At 39.6% G+C, this 23,662-nt stretch overlaps 1 protein-coding gene across 1 annotated transcript; it reads right to left on the bottom strand.

Annotated features, from left to right (window-relative positions):
* Positions 1 to 5,816: 5,816 nt before the first annotated feature.
* On the bottom strand, positions 5,817 to 22,942 carry LOC146653504 (uncharacterized). The gene is made up of 3 exons (XM_085380619.1): positions 22,081 to 22,942; positions 6,078 to 6,203; positions 5,817 to 5,995 (listed from the first exon to the last, which is right to left on the bottom strand). The coding sequence occupies exons 1-3, from the start codon at positions 22,856 to 22,858 to the stop codon at positions 5,817 to 5,819; spliced, it is 1,083 nt and encodes a 360-aa protein (XP_085236745.1). The 5' UTR covers positions 22,859 to 22,942.
* Positions 22,943 to 23,662: the final 720 nt, after the last annotated feature.

Here is a 23,662-nt window from a genome sequence, read left to right as displayed (position 1 = left end):
CTGTGGCTCAGTAAAATTAGCACGGGAAATGGTTATGAGTGTTTGTCTTTGTGTGTGTTTACAGCAGTAATTAGTGTATTATGCTGTGAGTAAAATGCTCAGGCTAGCCATGCAGTGGAAATGGACAAGTAATGGAGTTACGCCAAAGTACACCCAATGGGTTCATTTAGCACACACAAACACACACGTAGTAGCAGGCGCATCCACTAAACACAGAAACCAAATGTCACAAAAGTTAATTGCAAGTGTTTATTTGAATGATCACTCTTGTGTGTCTTTAATCAGATAGCAGAAGTTGAAAGACAACTTGAAGTCATGCGTATGAGCAGGAATGTTGTTAGAAGTAGACCAAGAATTCTATAATAGTGAAGCTAGGGTCAATGAAAAGACCAACACTCTGACATTGTTAGGGCAGGGAACTAGTTCCTAATGAGGCCAATCAAGCCACAAATGGATGCACTAATGGCTTGTTAATGTACCAGGATGAAAAGGTCTCTCTAACCTTTGCTTCCTATTATATAGGGCAATATGTTTAAAAAACAACAACAACAATAACACACAGACACACACACACACACTCTCAAAATACAGGTTTGAAAGCATCAAATTAAGAAAAAACTTTATTTCAGGAAGGAACATTAACAAAAGTTAATGATGTTTTATTATTAGAAGCCCTCACTAGTTAAGTTGTTAGAGGACACTAATATCCCTGTGTATACTCTGCTCTGTGGCCTCCATTTGTTGTATTGCTGCACATTTGAATTAAGTAAAGTCTAACTAAATGGTACCTCCACTGGTCTTTGTCTAAACCACAGACTATATACAATCCCGATCCAAAGAACACTTAAAAAATGGCAAAAAATCATATTTTGCATGGTCTGAGCTTAACAAGGTTCCAAATCGAGCTTCAACATGCAACAAGAAGAAACGGGAGTGAGAAAAAACATTTGAGCATGCAATTTATTTGAAAACCATGCTTAAACTGAAACATGTGGTTTTACAGCTGATCAAAAGTTTAAGACCACATGCCTTTAACCCTTTTGTGCATGAATTATGACAATCTCAATCAGGATTTTTTCTTAAGTATTTTTATTCATCTTTAGGCATGAAAAAAGATTTTTGAATTTCTAAGTAGTTAGAGAAATTAAAATTTTAAATTAAATAAGACATTTTTTGTGCACTTACACTGGCTGAAAAGTGGGTGGCAGGGTATGAAGTGACACATCAGTGTCCAATGTAGTGGTTTATGTGCAAGTATACCATCAACACTGACACAAATATAAGAAGACAGCCTTTAAATAGCTGTCCACTGTGGTGACAACTCTGTGTGAAAGGGTTAAAAGGCCTGTTTCAGTTTAAGTGTTGCATGCTTATAAAAATGTTCTCTCACTCCCATTTCTTCTTGTTGCATGTTGAAGCTCTACTTGGAACCTTGTTAAGATCCAACCATGCAAATTATGATTTTTTTTTTTGTCATTTTTCAAGTGTTCTTAAACTTTTGATCGGGACTGTATAAAAGATGAATGGAATATAAACAAATATATAAAAGATGACATCATGTGTCTCCTGCAGTTAGGCCAAAAGCTAAACCTCTTCACCATCAGCTTTTAAAAACCAGATACTTCATAGCAAAAAGTGCAGAGTAACTTTTTCTTACATCAGTTTAGCTATGAGGAGGAATTACTAAGTATAAATCTTTTTTTTTTTTTTTTTTTTTTTTTTAACATTACTGCTATGAGTCACAATCCTCCAAATGTTGGTTAATTTTATCTTTATAGTTGTAATTTTTTCAGCATGTAATACTTTAATATAATGAATTAATCTTCTATTCTATCAGTGCTCTAAGTGCATAAGACCCAAGAGCAAAGAATATTATCAATTATCAAATTGTTAACCAGTAATATTTGGTTAGGTGGCTGCTAAAACTGGTGTGGCTGCTTTACAAGATTGTTATTAGTCTATCAAGTCTATTGTTTATCAATCAGTGTCACGGTTCCTCTGTCCTTGCTGGTTGACTCGCTGTTCTCTATAATTGTCTTGTCACTCTCTCTCCCTCGCGTGTATGTGTGTATTCTGGTAAAAGTCTCCAAACCTTGAGTTATTGTTTCCACTTACCTGTGAGAGAGATACAAACCTGTGTTTTTCTGTGCTCAGGTTTGCCTGGAGAATCCCCTGTTGTGGATTGGTGAGCAGTTTTTATTTGGATTTGAGAGAGCATCTAGAAATTGTGATGAAGCTGTAGAGAGCCATTGTGGAGTCTGGATTGTCACAACTGTTTTGATAATTCTTTTTAAATGTTATTATTCACTGTAAATACTCGTGTGATACTGTGCTCCCAGTCAAAGTACATTACTCGGAGCCCTGCCAGTCCTACCTGTACTATTGTGTCCCACCTGTGTCCAGATTAGAGATGGCACGATACCACTTTTTTATGTCCGATACCGATACCGATATCATAAATTTGGATATCTGCCGATACCGATATGAATCCGATATAGTGTTTTTTAATCAACAAAACTGTTTTTTAAATATCTTGCTGCATTTTGTATAAGTTCATACTCAAGTTTAAAACAACAACAACACTAAAGCTATTCTGTTATACCTGTATGCAAAAAAAAATATTTCATAGTTCAGCAATACTGATCAATCTAATAAACTTAAACCTACACCATCCTCCCTATTCTGGTATTTTAAAGAGTACTTAGCGTAAATATTAAGCAACCTAACTAATAGGGTTCCAACTCCCAGCAACAACAAAAATAAATAAATAAAAAATAGGGAACCACCCCTCATGCTCCACCTCATGATGCTTAATCGACGTAATCAACCTTAATTTGATGCAGTGTGAAAAAAAATGCACAGAAATCAATTATTTTTCAAGAAATATTAAATAGATTCAACATCTTTCTTCAACAGAATTGCAGACTGCACAGATGGTACCTTCCCAAAGGAAAAAGTACTATAGCTTACTAGGGTATATTAGACTTAATAGTCACTATATACAGTAATTGACTTCTAATCATTTTGCATCAAATTAAAACTTTGGGTGTCAGATAATTATTTATTAAAAGCTCGACATTTTAAATGAGAATAAGAAAGAAAAGTATGTCTTTGTGCTCCCTTTTCCCTGTTAATGCCCTATCGGCCCCCCTGGCTAAACTTTGCTAGATCCGCCCCTGCACAGTTACCAGCCGTCAGCTACGTAGAAAAAGATCCTCGAGTAGAAAGTAATATTAAATAAATTCTAACAACAGCTTATCAAGCTTAAACGTGCTGCTGTTGTTCAGCCGCTGGTTTCCTCTTTCTGGTGCAAAGTGGGCCAAAAGCAAACTAGAGACACAGACTCGCGACAGAAAAGCCAATCAGCTGATCGTTAAGCAGTTTCATGATTGAAGTAGCAGCAAGAAGAGGCAGTCGTTTGTTAAGCTTAACGCAGGAATGCTTTACATTCAGAGATGGACTTACACACTTGCTTTACTTCTCTCGGGATAACTTTGTCGGAGATGAAATGCCGGGTTGCTAGCGAAGCTCCAAATGCTATCCAGACCACCACAGGTCCTGCATGCCACAGCCGCTCTATCACGTGATGCATACTGCTCCGACGTGCTAACGTTCTGAGGTGAGTTACGGGTGTTGCAAGTTTTGTGAGATGCTTTCGTGATATTTAATGGATCGGATTACATTTTTAATTTTTCTCCGATATCCGATCCAGTAATTTAGGTCAGTATCGGACCGATACCGATACGTAATATCGGATCGGTCCATCTCTAGTCCAGATCAGGACAGAATGATCCAGAGCATCAAGGTGGGGACAAACCGTTTTAAAGTTGATCCCAAATCTTTCCTTTTTATAGAGTTTATTAACATGGGCTCAAATCCAGATGTGACAGCTCACAGAGGGTAAGCAAAGTGTGGCAGATTTCTTCACAGACTTTTCGACATTGGCTACAGAGACCTGGGCAATGGTAAATGGCCTGTATTTGTATAGCGCTTTACTTAGTCCCTATGGACCTCAAAGCGCTTTACACTTCATTCAGTCATCCACCCATTCACACACAGGTGATGGCAAGCTACACTGTAGCCTCAGCTGCCCTGGAGCACACTGACAGAGGCAAAGCTGCTGGACACTGGCGCCACCGGGCCCTCTGACCACCACCAGTAGGCAACAGGTGAAGTGTCTTGCCCAAGGACACAACGACCGAGACTGTCAGAGCTGGGGCTCGAACCGGCAACCTTCCGATTGCAAAACAAACTGCCAACTCTTGAGCCACGATCGCCCTAGGAAATCCTTCCACAGAGCCTTTTTGCATAGTCTTACTAATGAACTGAAATGGGAATTAGCAGCTAAAGACCTCACCACTTCCCTTGATTCACTAATTTCAATGTGTACTGGAATAGATTTCATTTGGGGCGACCGTGGCTCAGGGGGTTGGGAAGTTCTCCTCTTCAGACAGTACTTCTGAGGAGGAAAAACCCCCAGATCTCATCTCCACCCTGTGTTATCTGCTCTTTGTTTTGAGAGATTGAGACCTTGGTCCGAAATGCCCAGAAGGAACCAGCTCTATGCACTCACAAAAGTCTGCGCTGAGGTAATCCATTGGGCTCATACAGCCAGGTTCATGTGTCATTCTGGTACCAAACAGAACATCTCTTTCCTACAATGTCTGTTCTGGTGGCCATCATTGGCCAAAGATGTTTGCACGTGGTTGCTTGTTCAGCTTGTACCCTGAATAAGCCGTCCAGCTGTTGAGACCCCTTCCTACGCCTGGTCACCCATGGCCCCATATTGTGTTTGGCCTTCCTTCCTCATCGGGTAATCAGTTATACTCAACATTAATAGGTTTTCAAGAGCTGCCCATTGTATCTCTACCAAAGCTTCGTTCTGCCCTAAGAACAGCTCAGTTACTCAACAAGCACATCTTCAGTTCACATGGAACCCCTTCCGACATAGTCTTTGACTGTGGCTGACAGTTCACTTAATGCATCTGGAAAGAATTCTGTTCAGCACTCAGAGAATAGGTTAGTCTGCTTTCTGGTTTCCACTTGCAGACAAATGGTCAAACCAAGTGTGCCAAAATGGAACTGGAGGCTGTTCTTTGCTGCATCGCTTCATCCAACCAATGAATCTTGAGTTTGCAGCTGGCATGGGCAAAATATTCCCATAATTCAGTGATGTTCTCTGAATTATGGTTTTGAAGTTATGAGGCTCCTCTGATTCCTGCAGTCAAAGGTGAGCTGTCTCAACTTCTTTCACTGTAGAGTGAACAATTCTTTCACATTGTTACTGTTGTTGTTTAAATTTTCTTAGCGCTCTGTGTGTTTCCTCAAACGCACCGAAAGCTTTGATAGGCGAGACCTTTTTTCAGAAATTGGGAGGTAGTGTTTTAGCAAATCAGAAAAAAGTCCACAGGCTGCCATATTTTGAACTTTACTAAAAAAGAGAAACATGGCTGTCTGTGTTACAGCCAAGTGGCCAAAACCAGGTGAATGGACCCAAATGCAAAAACAGAATGGAGGCAAAAGGTTCAAACATGATAACAACACTTTTATTTAAAAAAAATATATATATATATTACTCTGACACTCAGGTGATGGCTGTGAACTAAATCTTGAATGTGAGCAATGTCATAAACACACGAGCTATGAGGACAACTCAGGGAGAGGATTGTGGCTCAGCCAGGGAAGGTCTGTGGCACTGGACCACTGAGAGAAATGTAAGTGATGGTGGCGATTGGTAAGGTAAGATAGTAAGTAGTAAGTAAACTGGAAGTGTTTCACATTTTTTGCAGGTGGAGGCTGACGTGAGGGGAAGGCAGTCAAAGTTGTCCGGGTGAGCGTCCAGAAGCTGAGGGTCCAGAGGGAGTGTTTTCCGTGAATCCTTTGAGCATAGGCGGGGAGGCAGGCAGGTGAATGGGAATCCAACAGAGCTTGGCTGTGACCGTGATTACCAAAGTGGTGAGAATTGCAGAGAGTGGAATGGTAGACCGGAGGATTCCTGAAAAGCACAGGGAGAAAAAACACCAGGTAAGCATATACCAAAAACTATGATGCATAGGTACAACTTGGTGGCCTCACACTAATGCAGGTCAGCAGAAGAGCTGGTGAAGACTCATTGAGAGTGCTGGTCTTAGGCAGCCCATATTGGCAACAGGTGCAGATCGTGACTGGAATGAGGTAGCTCCACCTAGGGATGGAAGCTCCAGCTTCATGGAAAAACACAGCCACTCACCCAGACCATGACAATATGATTTATGATTTATTTTCAATAAACTTTCAGGTGCTTTCAGCAAACTAATCCTAGATGTTGTTCTTTTAAAATTCCATTTGACTGTCTATTTTTCATGTGTACTGGGTTTTGCAGCAGCTTAGGTAGGCAAATCATCTTGAATAATGTTTTTTACACTAACCGAAATGTCATGTTTATCATGTGCACTGCCGTCATGACGTGCTGTGAACATCATTCAAAAGTTTGGGGTGCACACTCGCTGAAAGGAAGGCTGTCATCTCTCAGCCCATTCAAATTTCATTCATGTCAGGACTCATTCAGCCCAAAATTTAGAAGTCACCGGGGTCACTTTCTCTTCACTAAAAATACAAAATTCATTCAAGAGAAATGATCGCTCGCCTTCTGCATATCAACCCTTGGCTAGAAACGGCCCAGTGTGTGGTTGATGGATGAAGTCATCATTTGCTGAAAAATGCATGGTCTGAATATAGAAAAGCAGCTAGGGTTTGTTTGTCGAGGCAGCCAGAAAGGCAGTGTCTCCTGACACTTTAACTGCTTAGTGTGTTTCTTGCCACCTCTGGAAAATAGTGCTGTTGTATAAAAGTTAATCGAGCAGAACAGAGTTTATACTGGGAAGAAGAAGAAAAAGAATTGGACATATGCATAGAGAGGGGAAGGGAAAGAGATGGCAGTGAATGGGACACAGTGATCTGGCACGGCAAGCTGCAGAGCAGGAGGAAATGAAATAGGACATCTTCATTTAGTTTTAACATCTGCCTAACTCTGCATTGCAACCTGCTCTGCTCAGGCAGAAAGCAGCAGGCTCAGTCTCTCATACTAGCAGATGGATTTAGACTTTGAGACTCATATGCCTGGCAATATTCGCTGCCTCAGGTGAGATTTTAGAATTTGGTATTGAATCAACCGTATCAAACTGGTCTCAGGATATGAAAAGTCGATGCTTAAATGGGATTTTCTTCTTTAATTAGCAGATCTCCCACCTGTATATCTTCTGCCCGGAGGGCTGTGAATTGTGTATATTCCTCAATTAACTGTCATGAAAAGAAGGAGAATGACAAAGTAAGAAAGAGATAACAGGAAGAGGGAAGTGACAGCAGACTGCTGTCACATTTGACTCCTGCACTGAATAACTGAGACCCAAAACACTCCTATGTTACATCTACACTCTGTTGTTCTTGTTATTTAAAATGCGATTGTCCATGTTGACACTTTTATTTAGTTGATATTCTATTATGGTAGCATTATAGGAAAGGTTGTGTTTGTGTATTTTACTTAACAGTCTATTATCTTTCCCAGGGTCCCAGATGTAACATATCCTGATGTTTATTCAAGAAGACCTTACACTGTCATACTTGCAAGGGTGTACAACCAGCTCATAATTTTCTGACGTACAATGTCTTGTATAGCATTTTGCCTGCAAGGTTGCCCTTACTTGATAGATTTAAGAGTGTTTCACAAAGCAAGGTTTTCCCTTCTGAAATAACCTGCTTGACCATTAACTGGGTAAACACATGTCTTGTGACAATGACAACAGCAACAGAGAACATTTACCTGAAGCTTCATGGTGTTTGCTTCGCCTTGACTTGGCACCATTAAGTGATAACTTGGTACTCAGAATAGGTCTGTGGCTTCTCAGAGCTGTGCACAAGGTGGCCTTTGCATTGGCTGTCAGTCTCAACTAGTCTAATATGATGTAAAACAATTATGTCTAAACCTACTAACCCAGTGAATAAAAAAACTAGCAAGTAAAAACCAAGCCAAGTCCAAACCAAAGTGCAAAACACATAGCTCCCTGAGAAGAGATTATGAGTGTTTTGGTAACAAAGTTAGAATCACACCCATCCTCTGTCAGGCAGATGATTTGTCATTATGTCAGGCAGTGTTAGCTGTCTGACCTATGACACCTTGTCTTATCTCTAAGATGCCAACAATATCAGGGAAAGCATAGTGTGTTCTACAATTTATAGTTCATTGCAATTAAGGTTTCACAAATTATGTCAGGACAAGTGCAAAACAAAATACATACACCCCCACATACACTAAACTTAAAGCATTTTTGATATCATTTGTCAATGTTCGGATGTATGGCAGGCAGGATGAAGAACCCCAAAACAGGACTCAAGACAACAACTTTTTCCTGCTGGAAAAAACTAACATTAAATACAAAACTAAACGAAAAACAGGAAACAAGAAACTTTAACTAGAAAACAAACCAGGATCTGTAAACTTAGCTATAGCTGGAAACACAGAGAGAAACACACAGCATAATAAGGATACGACATGACAAAGGACAAAGCAAAACACAGGGTTTATGTACACAGAGAGATAACGAGGGTATGAGACACAGGAGGAGAGCACAGCTGGGAGTAATCAGACCTAGCAAGACAAAGGAAGACAAGCAGAATACAAAAACAGACTGTCAAAGTAAAACAGGAAGTTAACACAGAGACACAGACTTGAAACATGACTTGAGGCATGAACCGTGGCACAGGGGGAAAAAGGCACAAAGTAGACATAACACAGACACAGGCTGAAACTAGAAGCTAAAGCAACAAAATATAACCTCAAGAGAACTAAATCCATGAATAACAAATAATTGAGAAATATAAATTAAATACAAAACACTGGGTCACACCCACAACCATGACATCATTAATGTTAATTTCAAATTCTTCTTAATACATATATTGAAGCTGTTGCAGTTAGGCTTCATTGGAAATTTTGTTGATTTTGCAGCATAGCTGTGTGGGAATTAAATTTTCCTGAATAGTGCTGGACAAGAAGGTAATTAATATTCAACTGTTGTAAAATATGTCCCAACCACAAAAACTGAATGATCCACTAATCAATTAGTGCCACACACCACACAGATGCACAAATGGTCACTGTGGGCTTTCTGCCACCTGCCTGCTTTCAGTATGAGCACGGTGAGTGTCCTTGTAAAGAAAACACATAGGGGTTGGATTAATTCATGGTGAAAAACAATTTCATTGGTCCACTACCTGGTGGCTCCAGGAACATTAATAATGGGGATGTATTAACTATCACATTGGGCTCATATGTCCCATGTTTATCCAGAAAGTCAGTACTCTTAGAGTTTTATCAAGCAATGGCAGAATTTCTCATTATAGAAGTATGGCCAACCAATTTCAGTGGGTGAAGAAGTACAGCTATGTGCTTTGATTCTCCAGCAGTCCAGCGTTGACTTAAAAAAAACCAAAAAAAAAAACCAAGCAAACTACTCTGTATTTCTTTGTGCATCGTTAATCTTAAAAGATTTGTAAAATATTTTTACTAATCCTGTCTTTGCACTTTTTATTCTGCAAGCTCTCAGATTTTGCAACATATTTACCTTCATAGGGGAACCCTCCATTACACTTTATAATCAGGATGGGAAGATCCCATCTTAAAATAAGGATCTATTTGCCATTTAATTATCAATAGCTCAAATAAAGACCTTGACAACCAGCAACATTTAGGAAGTGAAGGTAAGCTTATTGTAGCTGTTTGAGAACAGCCTAAGTTGTATGGCTTAATTTTTCTTTTAGACAGAGGCAGGAAATAAAAGGAGACAGCTTAGAAAAAAATGACAGAAATCACAGAACATCCTGGCAAATTGGGAAAATATGTTACTCCCCCAAGTCCCAGTGGCTGTCAGGGCCAAATATTTAGCTGTTAGGTGCAAATATTTACATGTATATTTACTAAACCATGTATCTACCTTAACTTTGATTGGTGTGAATGAGCTCTCAGAATTTCTGCTCTCCACAGAGTAAATAACTGCAAGAGTGGAGAGAAGCTGTTGAGCTCTGCTGGATCTTTTGAAGTGATGAATGGCCAAACTTGCAAAGCCCAGGTTCACATGCTAGGGAAACAGGACAAAAGACACTGTGAAAGAGATCCAGAGATTCATAATAATTAATGATTAAATACAGGCTGGTGTATAAACACATAATAAGTGAAAAGAGGTGAGTGAAGACAAAACATTTAGTGCATCATGCGAAGCCCCCAGCAGACTAGGCCTACTGAAGCATAAGATAAGATAAGATAAGATAAGATAGAACTTTATTAATCCCTCGGGTGGGTTCCTCTGGGAAATTCGACTTCCAAAAAAAAGCACAGCAACGACCGAAGTTACAGTTACAGAATTGTTATATATTTAAACATATATATATATACACACACACACACACACACACACACACACACACACATATATAAATACAGAGACAAATATAAATAAAATATACAAAGGGGATAAATAGAATAAATAGGAATAAAAAATAAAAATACAAGTGAATTGCACATTTCAAGTATTGAGTCTATTGCACTGTTGACTATTTACAAAAAGTATTGCACAAGGTATTGTACAGTGAGGTGAAGAGGCACTACAGCTTAGTTGTTCCCCCCTCCTTTGTCCTCCTGTCTCCCCTCCCTCTCCCCTCCAGAGAGGAGTTAAACAGTCTGATGGCGTGTGGGACAAAGGAGTTTTTAAGTCTGTTAGTTCTTGTCTTGGGGAGAAGCAACCTGTCACTGAACAGACTCTTCTGATTGTTTATGGCCGTGTGCAGAGGATGCCCAGCATTGTTCATAATGTCCAGCAGTTTCTTTAATGTCCTTTTCTCTGCCACTGTCACCAGAGTGTCCAGCTTCATGCCGACCACAGAGCTAGCCTTCCTGATCAGTTTCTCCAGCCTGGATGAGTCCTTTTTTTGCTGTGCTGCTCCCCCAGCACACCACAGCATAGAAAAGTACTCCAGCAAGCACAGACTGGTAAAACATCCTCAGGAGCTTCCTGCAGATGTTAAAAGACCTCAGCCTCCTGAGGAAGTACAGTCGGCTTTGGGCTTTTTTATACAGGTGCTCTGTGTTGCATGACCAGTCCAGTTTATTGTCCACCCACAGCCCGAGGTACTTGTACTTGTACTTGTTGCATAAGGGAGGATTCAGGGTCACAAGTAAACCAGCAGTCTAAGAGCAAACTGCTTTATTGTATTGATATAGTAGTACAGGACCTTTAAGATAAGATGGGGCATGATTATTCAAGACCTTTCATGTGAGGAGAATTAAAAATAAAAAAATAAATAAATTCTGGACTTAACAGTGGGTGAATAAAGAGAAGCCAGTAGTGCTTCTGCTCTGTCAGTACTCCCTGCAGCATTTTGAATCAACTGAAGCCATTAGTTTATGTTAGCTAACTAGCGACAGAATTGAAAACTCAGAGGAAAATAAGAACACTAATAGTAAAAATCAGTTTAAGAGGATCACTTTTGTGCTGTCCTCGACTGCAACAATGAGTTAAGAAACCGAGGGTATACTGTCTATTTTCACTGTCTGGCTGTTTAGCAATAAGTGGCTGTTCACTGTTTGGCTATCTGCATTCAAATGGAAATATCCACCTGTTAGCCATAATGTTTGAGTTTGTAAAGCACTTTATAGATATGAACAGTGTGGATGTTTTTAAGAGCAGGGCTCTCTAGCCATGATAGGTGTAGCGTTTCATGTTCCCTTTAAGGTTTTATTTGCTTCTAGAGACCTATTTCTTTGCAAACTCGTTTCATGGTCGTTTTGCTTTTTGAGTTTTTTCTCATTTTTAATTATATTTGGGTTATTTTTCTGTGCTCCTTTTGTTTAGGTCTTTAGGTTCATTCCAGTTTAAGATGGGATTTGTGCTTCAACTTGTTGATTGGGTTTGTTCTTTTGTTCCTGTTTTCTTTATTTTATACGTTTTTCGGCAGTAACACTGTTTGAGTTTTATATTCTGTTTTTCCAAGCCCTGACTTTGGGTCCAACTTTGCATGCCATGCAGCTGTACCTGGCAATTTGTGCCTCCAGTCCAAACTGATAGACCTGTATTTAATTTTAGACATTTAAGTTAAAAGTTACCACTACACTATCACAGAAGTTAGACTTCCTTTTTGTCAACTCAAGTGAAAAATTAATTACTTAGAGCAGTTAGCCTTGAAACAAGTGTAATAACAGAGTGCATTTGGTGCCTGACAAGATTATCTTTAAATTTCAAAAAAGATTTAATCAACCTGAAATGAGATATTTAAGACTTTATGAAATTGTGCTTTTTTTGCAGTGCAGAGATTAACTGTGTGAGACTGGATGCTGTTAATGGAAGGCTCCCGCAAATAAAGTAATACATACTCTCGCTGTGTGGGTTTGTGTTTAGCACGCTGCTGAAGTGTGTAATAAATCTCCAGGGCCAGACCAAGAACGAGAAGCAGTTGTAACTTACCCCTCCTGTCATCAACACACACACACACACACACACACACACACACACACACACACACACACACACACACACACACACACACACACACACACACACACACACTGTCTGTCTATACAAGAAATGCACTTTATCAACTACACATCAGTAGTAACTCAGAATCTGCAGCTCACTCCCATCTCCCTTTCTGTGTATGTGAGAAACTACTGTATGTTTGTGTTTTGTTCCATACTTCAACCTGTGGGACCATTCAGACTAAAGTTATTTGGCTCCAACTGAGAGAGAAATGTGTGTATGTTGCATATGTGTGTATTGTAGGGAAGGAGAGGGAGGACAAGGAGGAAAATAAAACAACAGATAGGAAGAAAAAAAAAACAAAGGCTCCACTCTGATTGAATCTGTTGAGGCGTGGCATTGAGATAGATCAGAAACAGTGGTGTGTGTGTGTGTGTGCAAGACACTTGATCTGGCCAAAAGTGGAGAAAGATGGAATTTTTCCTCTATTTCTGAACGATGTCTGCCAGTATGTTTTTGTGTGAGTTTGTATTTGCTCATCTGTGTGCATTTTGCGAGTATGTGTTTGTGTGTGCATGATAAACACATTAGTGTGTGCATCAGCATTCATGCAGCCCAGTGTGCGTGATTAGATATTTACTCACTGCTGCAGTGGGTGATTAAGTGCAGTTTGAAGCAGTGGTTTTACGCTACACTGCCTCCTGGACTCTGCAGTCACCACAGCACACACAGGTAGAAAGAAAAGCACATAAGACCACTACCCCATTTCATATGTTATTTAGAGGACTTCAAGGTTTACTCCATTCATTATCTTAATAATTACTATTACTTTTCTAATGATGACTAATGATAAATACCCATTCTCTGAAGAAATATACATGCATCCATATTTTTGGTATATTTAATAATTACATTGATGCTTACAGGTATTCTCAGTGAGGTAATTTTGAGACTTGGTGTAAAGTGAAAAATGGAAATTACAGACACTGCTTTCTCATGCATGGTTTGGCTTTATCTTCTTTGTTGAAAAAGGGTTGAGCTTTCACACAGAGGGTGACATGCTGTCAGTTATGCTACCCAGAAGTGGAAATGTGCAAGGAAGAGTGCAGGTGTTTTTGTCTGTTAGTGCAGGTAATTAATCACAAGCACCTGCACTGATTTAATACGTTCATAATCCAGAGTTAAAGAGGGATTAGGCAGGTGAGGGAACCCTAAGTTCCAGTCTAACAGTGCAGCATGATGAAATGAGTCACTTAGAAATAAGTCACACAATAACTTCTATTATGAGTTGTGAGCTCCAGCAAGTTTGTTTTCTTTGTGTTCAGGATATAATCATCTGACCTGTGCTGATTTTGAGGTTTATTGATCTTTATGCATTTAACCATCGGTTAACTCCATGAACAAATCACTGCCTATTGTATTCCCTTTCACTGAGCACATTGCTACCAGCTCTTCGCATTTAGGCACACTTTAAGTGTTGCATAAACTTGCTGTTTACTGTTGTTTTCAAAAAGTTAAAATAAGATCATGATCTGGGCAACAATGCAACCTTTTAAACGCATGAAAATATTTAGTTAGAAAGTCCCTGTTTTGTTGCCATGGTAATGATTTCCTTTGGTATAAAAATGATGAGACTGGTACACGTTCAACATGGATTTTGTCCTCTCTAAAAACATTAAGCTGTACAGCAGTTAGTACCAATGAACTACCTGTTCATTTTCTCTTTTTTCCATCTCCTACCTGGTGGTAGACAGGATAAACAGTGCAATAATTGCTAACCCCTTTAAAAATGTGCATAGTTTTGCCTACTTATGTTATGGTGGGATCTGTGAGTTAAGCAAACATAGTTTCTAACAAAAACACAAAGCTCATTTAACACTCTACCTTCAAACATGTTTATACTGCAAACTCCAAAAAGGCTGGTTATTTTCTTCTGGGCTTTTTTGGTTTTGTTTTTTTTTTTTGCAATGGAGGTAAACATCAGTCACTGTAGAAACAGCCACTGGATATCTTTCAGGATTTTAAACAGATTCATGTATTCAGGACTTTGTTTAAAAAAAAAAGGAAAAAGAAAAATGTGTGGAAATGGCAATGGCTTGTCATTTTAAAACCAGTTTATTTTCTCTGGTAACAGCTGTGTATCTCACTAACAGATAAATCACGACAAAGCATCTGAAGATATGAAACTCATCTACTCACTGAAATTACCAGCTTCGAAATGTCTCATTCAAGTGGGGGTCTCTCCTGCACTACAGTGTTAGTCCTGATGTGTTTACACATATACCCGGAGCCAGTTTTGATTGACAGGTGTGGCCTCTTCACTATTTTTGTGAAAACTAATACCAAAGCCCACCCTTGTAGTCCAGGGAGGTTAAATAAACCTTCTCACTTAACACTGACGCACCAATTTCAAACCTCATTTTCCCATCCTTCTCTTCATCTCGCTCTCTGCCCCTGTGGGTGTATGAGATTACCTCTTAGGAGCTGCTGAAATTCTAAAGCATGTCAGCATTTGTGTGATTCACAAGAGACATATTATGATGGATTTATAAGCCATTCACACATGTTGAAGCAATCAAGGAATTCCTCCTCCTGACTCATATTCTCTCATTTAATAAAAAAAAAATAAGATAGAAGAGAGAGTGGGCGAGAAAAAGAATGAATGGAAATGAAAGAGATAAAGCTGAAGGATGAGACAGATGAAGAAAAGAAGAAAGAAAACCTGGACAGATTGAGAGTTGGAGGAAAAAACAGTGGGAATGAAATGTAATGGACAGTTGCCAAAAACCCTTGTTATTTTTTTTTAGTATTTTAGAAAAAGGAAGTATGGATGAAAAGACAATATAAGAAATGTGGAAAGCAGAGGAAAACAGCAATGAATTGTGAACAATCATATGGGAAAGTTGTTTGACAGAGTGTGGGGAGGGAACGAAAGAGCACGATTTAATGTGGCGCATCTTTATGAGGTTGTAAGTCTTGTCTTTTTTTGGGGGGGGGGATGAAAGTGATCTGTAGTTTATAGCTTACCCTCCACACCCTCCTCTTCCTTTCTTCTTCTTCCTTCATCATTCAGCTCCTCTGGCAAATTATATGGTAAAATATGTCTAGAAAATATAAAAAGGAACAATGTTTTTCCTACCATGGTCAATATCTCAAATGTCATGTATGCTTTTTTTTCATACAATATTGGAAAATCAAACAATTCAGTGTTTGTCCCTGGGACCTTTCATCAAGGGCAACTTTAAAGTTCTCTGTTGAATATTAACAAGGCAGAAATTTTCTTTATTATATTAGTAAACAACAGAACCCGATTAATAGTGAAGAGGAAATTTGTGAGGGTTGATCATTTTCTTGTGTGAAGAAAACCACAATTACCTAATATTGCAAATAACCTAACAACTAAAGAAAAGAAAAAACTCAAAAACAGCAAACATGCTCATCTGAAGGATTCAAAATGGAACTTCATCTGGTACTTCTATCCTGTGTAAAAAAACAAACAAACAAACGACTACTTGAGATGCAAAGCTAACATGTTAAATTACACAATAAAATGAAGATGCACTGGTCTGTGCAGGTTACTTACTAACAGAAGTTCAAACAATATAGTATTTCATACAGGTTCTAGGTTTGACCATAGTCATAACAGCATTTTACTCTTCATCTCGCTGCTTATGTATGTGTCTGTATGTGCATATACTGTCTCTGTGGGTTGAAATGTCATTTGGTTTTATCGGTCATCAATCATCAGCTGCTGCATGGAGTGCCAGACCTAAAGCCAGTCCCATCAATCTTAATCATACTAATCACAGAGGATGAAGGGCAGATTTATTGGAATATATCCTTCCTTTTTTCCCCAACTGAAACTGGCCACCCCAGAGATCATTGTCAGGGAAGCCATATCCCTGATCTGATGTGGCAACTCTGGCCACAGATGTTTAGTACAAAGCAAATTTATTTCTAACCTGACAGCCCGAAAGCTTGGAAATATTTGAGGGGCCCATTATGACTTGTTTTTATTTTCTGCATATTTTCTATGACAAATACCAATAAAGTAATTGATCCATCTGTTTTTTATTAGCTGTAATCTCAGCGTTGTCAAAGGGCCAGAGAAACAGATTTACTCAGTTTTATGTATCACAAAGTCACAGTTTGGTTAGTGGCATTAATAATATACAGATCAACCAGTGGGCATATATAACACATTCTTCCTGCTGAGAACTTATTTTGCCTTAGTGAGTACTAGCAGCAAAATAATTTGCTTTTTACCCTGATTTTGAGTCTAAACTCCAACACACACCTACTCCGGAGCAGGTTATGTGTTCATCATAACTTACCAAGGTGATATAGCAAAACTTAAACAGAGCTGCCTTTGTGCAAACTCTGACTTTAGCTTAGCAGACATTGCTGCTTCATTGCTGCTTCGTATTACAACCCTCTGCAAACTGCCCAGTCTGAGCAAGGGTTATATTCCATTAACTCAACTTAGGTAATGCTAATTATGCCCTGGTCATCATGCTGTGTAACCTTAAACAGAGATGTTTAAAGCAGACATTGACAACTCCTCTTTCACCTGCACAGCTCAGTTTGAAAGCTCCGAGGACCACAGTGGGATGGAGAGGCTGAACACACTGCTGTTTACAGTGAGAAGTTGAATTTACAGGGAGTACTGTGTAGGACTGGGACTGTCCAGGACAATACCTTCAGACACTTTTCAAGAAAAACATCAACAGCCTGTATTGCTTTGCAATGCCTATTCCAGAGGGTTTTTTTTTTTTTTTTTTGCTTTTTTTTTTTGGCTCAGCATGAGTGTTAGTAGGTCAGAGCCAGGTGGGAGTTTATATTATTTATACACCTCACCATTTTGCCTTTCTGATTATTCTGACTTTATTCTGAAGTAGCAAGTATAAGAAAGCCCATGATATTTAATTCATCTGGCTTAAAATTGCATCAAGAAGTCTATGGATACCAGTGAAGTTGGTTTGATCATCTATAGTAAGGGGGTTGAATGTTTATAATTCATAAAGGCCTGCAATCTGTCTCTCTGTCAAGAAGAGAGTTCACACATGAAAAGACGTTCCAGATATAGTGATATTTTAATTCACTTATGGCCTCAAAGAGGGTTTTTTTTATGTAGTACTTCTATGATCTGATGTATCATCATTATTATTATCTTCTTTTATTATCATCTTCTATAAATTTCATCTTGCCCCTTGTACCTCATTCCCCACCATTAAAACCCACCGTTTTTACAGCAGAAACTGTATTTTTACTCGAGTAAAAACTTTTTTTTTTTTTAAATAAAAACCTCTGGGATCTGCTGTCATTGGCGATAACCCCAACCCTCCCCTATATAATCCATGTAACTAACTAATTATTTACTCTAATAATAATTAAACAGTTTGATGCCTCTAGAACTTTTCATATCTTTTACAAAAAGAGTCAGTTTTCCATTTCTACAGAATAAATAAATAGGGTAGGATAACTACCTTGGGCGACATCCAGCCCTTTGGTTGTCCCTGATTGTTAAGCATTAGGTTGATGGGAAATAAGAATACTCACCAAATACTCACCGAACACTCATTAAACTCGTCATCTTACTGTTGTGATTTTGTGGGAAATCATAATACAACTTTGTTGCATTTATTTTAAAAGCAAATGCAAATTTTTCTTCAGTTTATCATTGTATGTGGGTCATTCCAATAATTCTGTGACATCCAAGGTCTTAGCATTGTTAAAAAAGACAGGAAAAAAGTCTGATTTTCTATATTTCATTTGATTAAGCTCAGGATATTATGTTATAACAGCTTTGTCCAAATTCCATATATGACACAGGCCAAATGTCCTCGTTGCCACGGGACAATCTCATCTCAAATGTTTTGAATGTACAGTGATTTACATATTTAAATTGTCTTATTGTCATGGCCTGTGTGCAGGCAGGATGAGCGATCTGGGTGATCATGGCTCAAGGGTTGGGAGTTCGCCTTGTAATCGGAAGGTTCCCAGTTCGAGCCCTGGCTTGGACAGTCTCGGTCGTTGTGTCCTTGGGCAATACACTTCATCCGTTGTCTACTGGTGGTGGTCAGAGGGCCCGGCAGCTTTGCCTCTGTCAGTGGGCAACTGAGGCTACAATGTAGCTTACCATCACCTGTGTGTGAATGGGTGGATGACTGAATGTAGTGTAAAGCGCTTTGAGGTCCATAGGGACTAACTAAAATATAGGCCATGGGGAGAGCATGGACATAACGTGCTGGGGAAAACATGGAATAAAACACAAGGAGGGGAAACGAGGGTTTACAGATACACAGAGGGTAATCAAATAAGGAACATCTTAACAGAACAACCTAGAAACCAGGGCATAAATAAAGAACAAAACACACGAAAACTAAGAATGCTGGGCCAACATGGCCCAGGATCATGACACTTATGGCTAAAATGTCCCTGTCTTTACTCTGCAAATGTATTTTTGAGAGGGTGTTAATAAACAAAGACCCTTATGAAAAGGACACCGAGGGAACAGTTTACCCTGCCCGGGATAGGGTTACCGGGGCCCCGCCCTGGAGCCAGGCCCGGGGAGGGTGCCCGAGGGCGAGCGTCTGGTGGCCGGGCCTTAGTCCATGGGGTCCGGCCGGGCACAGCCCGAAGAGGAGACATGGGCCCATCCTCCTGCAGGCCCACCACCCGCAGGAGGCGCCATAGGGGTCGGGTGCATTGTGTGCCGGGTGGCGGCCAGGAGCGGAGGCCCTGGCGGACTGACCCCCGGCTGCCAAGACTGGCAATAGGGACATGGAATGTCACCTCTCTGGTGGGGAAGGAACCTGAGTTAGTGCGTGAGGTTGAGAGGTACCGGCTAGATATAGTCGGGCTCACCTCTACACATGGCTTGGGCTCTGGAACCAGTCTCCTGGAGAGGGGCTGGACTCTGTCTCAGTCTGGAGTTGCCCCTGGTGAGAGGCGGCGGGCTGGGGTGGGTATCCTAATATCCCCTCGGCTTGCTGCCGGTACGTTGGGGTTTTTCGCGGTGGACGAGAGGGTTTGTTCCCTGCGCCTTAGGGTCGGGGAACGGGTCCTGACTGTCATCTGCGCTTATGCGCCGAGTGGCAGTTCAGAGTACCCAGCCTTCTTAGAGTCCCTGGGGGGGGGGTGCTGGAGGGTGCTCCACCTGGAGACTCTGTTGTCCTGCTGGGAGACTTCAATGCTCACGTGGGTAACGACAGCGAGACCTGGAGGGGCGTGATTGGGAGGAACGGCCTCCCTGATCTGAACCCGAGCGGTGCTCTGTTATTGGACTTCTGTGCTAACCACAGTTTGGCCATAACAAACACCAGAGGTGGGACCAAGTCATTGTCTTGCAAGTCTCAAGTAAGTCTCAAGTCTTTATCCTCAAGTCTCAAGTCAAGTCTCAAGTAATGTCAGGCAAGTCAGAGTCGAGTCTCAAGTCACTGGTGTAAAAGTCCGAGTCAAGTCACAAGTCTGAAACTTTGAATTTCAAGTCCTTTCGAGTCTTTAAAAAAAAAAAACGAAAAAATAATGTTGCAGTTATGCTAAATGTAAATATTAGACCATGTAATTTTAAAATCTGTGTTTTTCTCAACACATGACAAAATAGTGAACTTAGAAAATATACACAAATTGTGAAATTGCACCTCTTTAAAATGCAGCTCAATTAAACCTAGCTCCAAGAATAATTTTCACCGACAGTTCTGAGATACGCTGCATGTTATTCTTGGATGCGGTTGTAGGGCCAGCTTTAAAATCGCATGACAAAAATATCATACACATTAAAAAAAAACTGTATCACCAACGTAGCCTGGACAACATTTGCTAGTTAGATGAAGTCAGCTATCTCATCTTAGCATATTTATTTCAATTCAATTCAATTCAATTCAGTCTTAATTGGCAGACTTCATGTCCATAAAAACAAGACAAAAAAAACAACACACACACACACACACACACACACACACACACACACACACACACACACACACACACACACACACACACACACACACACACACACACACACACAACACTCCCCCCCCAACACAAGGTATACACCATTAAATATATATATGTATATAAATAAGTATCTAAAACATTTGTAAAAATATAAAACCATAATATACATAAAACACAATTACTTAAAATAAATCAATAAATACACAAACACTTTAACCAGTGCTTTCTGAGACTGGATGAGTAACGGGAACCACTCACTGTCGGATCTGTGAGTGCTAAAATTATACTGTTACTCGAACCATCCAGTCGTTCTCTAAAATTGAACATTAGCTTCCTTAAAAGTGCTTTAAAAGTCCAAACACCCACAGCTACAAACATCTGGCTGGCACTACCACTTCTAGGTATCCTGCAAAGGATTCTCATCGCATCATTATATGCAACATGCAGCTTCTGCATGCTACATTGTTTGTAGGATGACCACAAGGGGGCAGTATATAGCGGTGTGCAATACGCTTTAAACAAAGCCACTTTAACTGGAAGTGAACAAAAGCTGAATTTGCGTGCAATAGTATTTGCCTGCACATAGAGCTTACATCGTTGTCTGTATATGTCATCATCATCATTCATTTGCTCAGTAATAAAGTGACCGAGGTATTTCACCTTTTTATGAACTTCAAGAGTTTTTTGTGCCAGTTTAAACAAAGGGAAATTTAGCTGTTTATCCTGCTTGGTTCTACATATCAAAACAGCACTTTTAGCAGCATTGTACTCAATGTCATATTGCACACCATATTCAGTACAGACATTAAGAAGATCCTGTAACCCAGCACTGCTTGGACTAAAAACAACCAGGTCATCTGCATACATAAGATGATTTATCAGTGCTTTACCTAATATACACCCAGTGTTACAGGCTCTCAGTTGTATGGACAAATCATCAACATACAAATTAAATAAAATTGGAGACAAAATCCCACCCCGTCTAACACCATTGCTGACACCAAAGGGGGCAGAAATACTGCTTCCCCATTTAACCTGCATGTTCTGATGAGCGTACCAGTAAGAGAGAATCCTCACGATGTATTGAGGAACTCCCCATCTCTTCATTTTATCAAAAAGTTTTCTGTGGTTCACTCGATCAAAAGCCTTAGAGGCATCAATGAAAGACATGAGGACAGATGAATTTTTAGCCCTGTACAAACTGACTATTTCCTTGAGTGCATATATGCACATGTCAGTGCCGTGCTTTGAAGCCAAACTGATTATCCAGAGAAGAGATGAACACACTAACTCTGTCAAACAAGATTCTTTCTAACACCTTAGATAAAATACTGGCTAGTGCAATCGGCCTGTAATTATCCAAGCAGCTCACTTTTGCAGCTTTGTCCTTCATTTCTTTTCCAAATATTTATTTATTTATTTATTTATAAGTGACTTATGTATGTATGTATGTATATATATGTATATATTGTACTATTCTTAGTTAGCGTATTGTCTGTCTTGTCTTAATGTTGGTTTAAAATGGAGCACTGTAACAAAAAATAATTTCCCCCAGGGATCAATAAAGTATTCTGATTCTGATTCTGATTCTGATTCATAACTGGTACCAGTAAAATACACAGCATTGAGTCTGGTAATATGCCATGAATCATAAACCCAGTGAAACAGAGTGCTAAAAGAGGAGCTAGCCTTAAACTAGCATGTTTTAAATGTTCTGCAGTGATGTGATCCAAACCAGAGGATTTATTATCAGACAACCTATGAATGGCTTCATATACTTCATGTGTCCTTACACTTATTGTGTCATTACTCATGTCAAGATTGTCCTCATATGGTTCACTTTTTATACAGTTAAACAACGCACTGTAATGCTGTCTCCATAATGCTGCAATGTTATCTGCCCCAGAAACACCTTCAACAGTTGATGGTAGAGATGGTTTACAGTTATTAAGAGCTTTCACCTCTTTCCAAAAATCTGCCGTATTATTACACAACATTTTCCTGGCCAAAGAATCTGCTCTTAGCATTTGCTCATTTTTAGTTATAAAGCGAACAGCGTACTTATATCTGGCATTCGCACATTTTTTCTGTTCAAATTCTGGGCCTTGTTTAGGTCTTCCAGCCATGGCCCAACATTTATAAGCTATGCGAGCTTCATCATGGTACATGGATACATGTTCTTTCCAGCCAGGTCTGATGTTAGGTTCCTTATGCTTATATTGTTTATCAAGCAGTGTGCCACTTTTATACAGAGCAGTCACTATATCATCATACATGGAGCAGAGTAAATGTTTATGCACAGCATTCTTACAGTTGACATCTTTGCACAAAATAGCTTCTTTATTTATATGCATATTAATAATCATACGGTTCTTGGAGTGAGTGCATACACTCATGAAGTTTAGTAACTTCCGGTCACTGCAACAAGCCCAGGTACAGTTTACCGACGGATGGGTGCAGGACCTTGAAATGCACCGTGTAGAACGAAAGACCATCGTACGTATCATAAGTTTACCAATCTCACAAATCGTCGTCATAAATACACATTCCTTAACCGTTTATTAATATAACCTTTGAGCTCAACGGTAATTAATTAGTAGTGGAAATAATTTCTGGTTCATCACAGAAATGTAGCAGTGACAACAATACTGTATGCTGTAATCGTACTGGGCAATTAGTGATACAAAAAAACCTGTTTTATCCTGTGAATAAACGTATATGTTTTTGTCAATGTACCATAATAACATAAGCGAAACGCAATATTGTGTCAGGACAATTCACTATTTATGCACAATAAATAAAGGAGCATAGCGCCACAATTTCTGTTCAGCGCCAGACTTGCTTGTAACCTATATCACCAATTATGTTATGAAAATGACGTATTAACTACTAAAAACACTGACCTTCGTGTAAATGCTTGGAGCAGACTAACCTGTGAGCTGGAGAGTTCTGGGACGTTATATTTGATCTTTGAATGGCTGCAATCCAGGCCACCCGTCGCCTCTTTGTTACTTCGGAAACATGGCTCGAACAATTTCTCTTCAACGACGTAATCCGATAACAACCGATCTCTTTACCCGTCGGCTTCCCGTGGCTCTCATGCGACCGGCTATTGCAGTTAATAATACAACAGCTTCTTGACATTTTTGTGTTTCTTTTTATCGCTGTATAACTGATTTTAATTGAAAGCCTGCGTGCGC

The sequence above is a fragment of the Rhamphochromis longiceps genome, linkage group LG14 (genome assembly GCF_057381845.1).
Source record: "Rhamphochromis longiceps isolate RC_006_pf linkage group LG14, R_longiceps_female_GT1.1, whole genome shotgun sequence".
In the NCBI taxonomy this organism is placed as follows: domain Eukaryota; kingdom Metazoa; phylum Chordata; class Actinopteri; order Cichliformes; family Cichlidae; genus Rhamphochromis; species Rhamphochromis longiceps.
The sequence above is the reverse complement of the archived record's forward strand: the minus strand, read 5'-3'. Positions and strand labels throughout refer to the sequence as shown.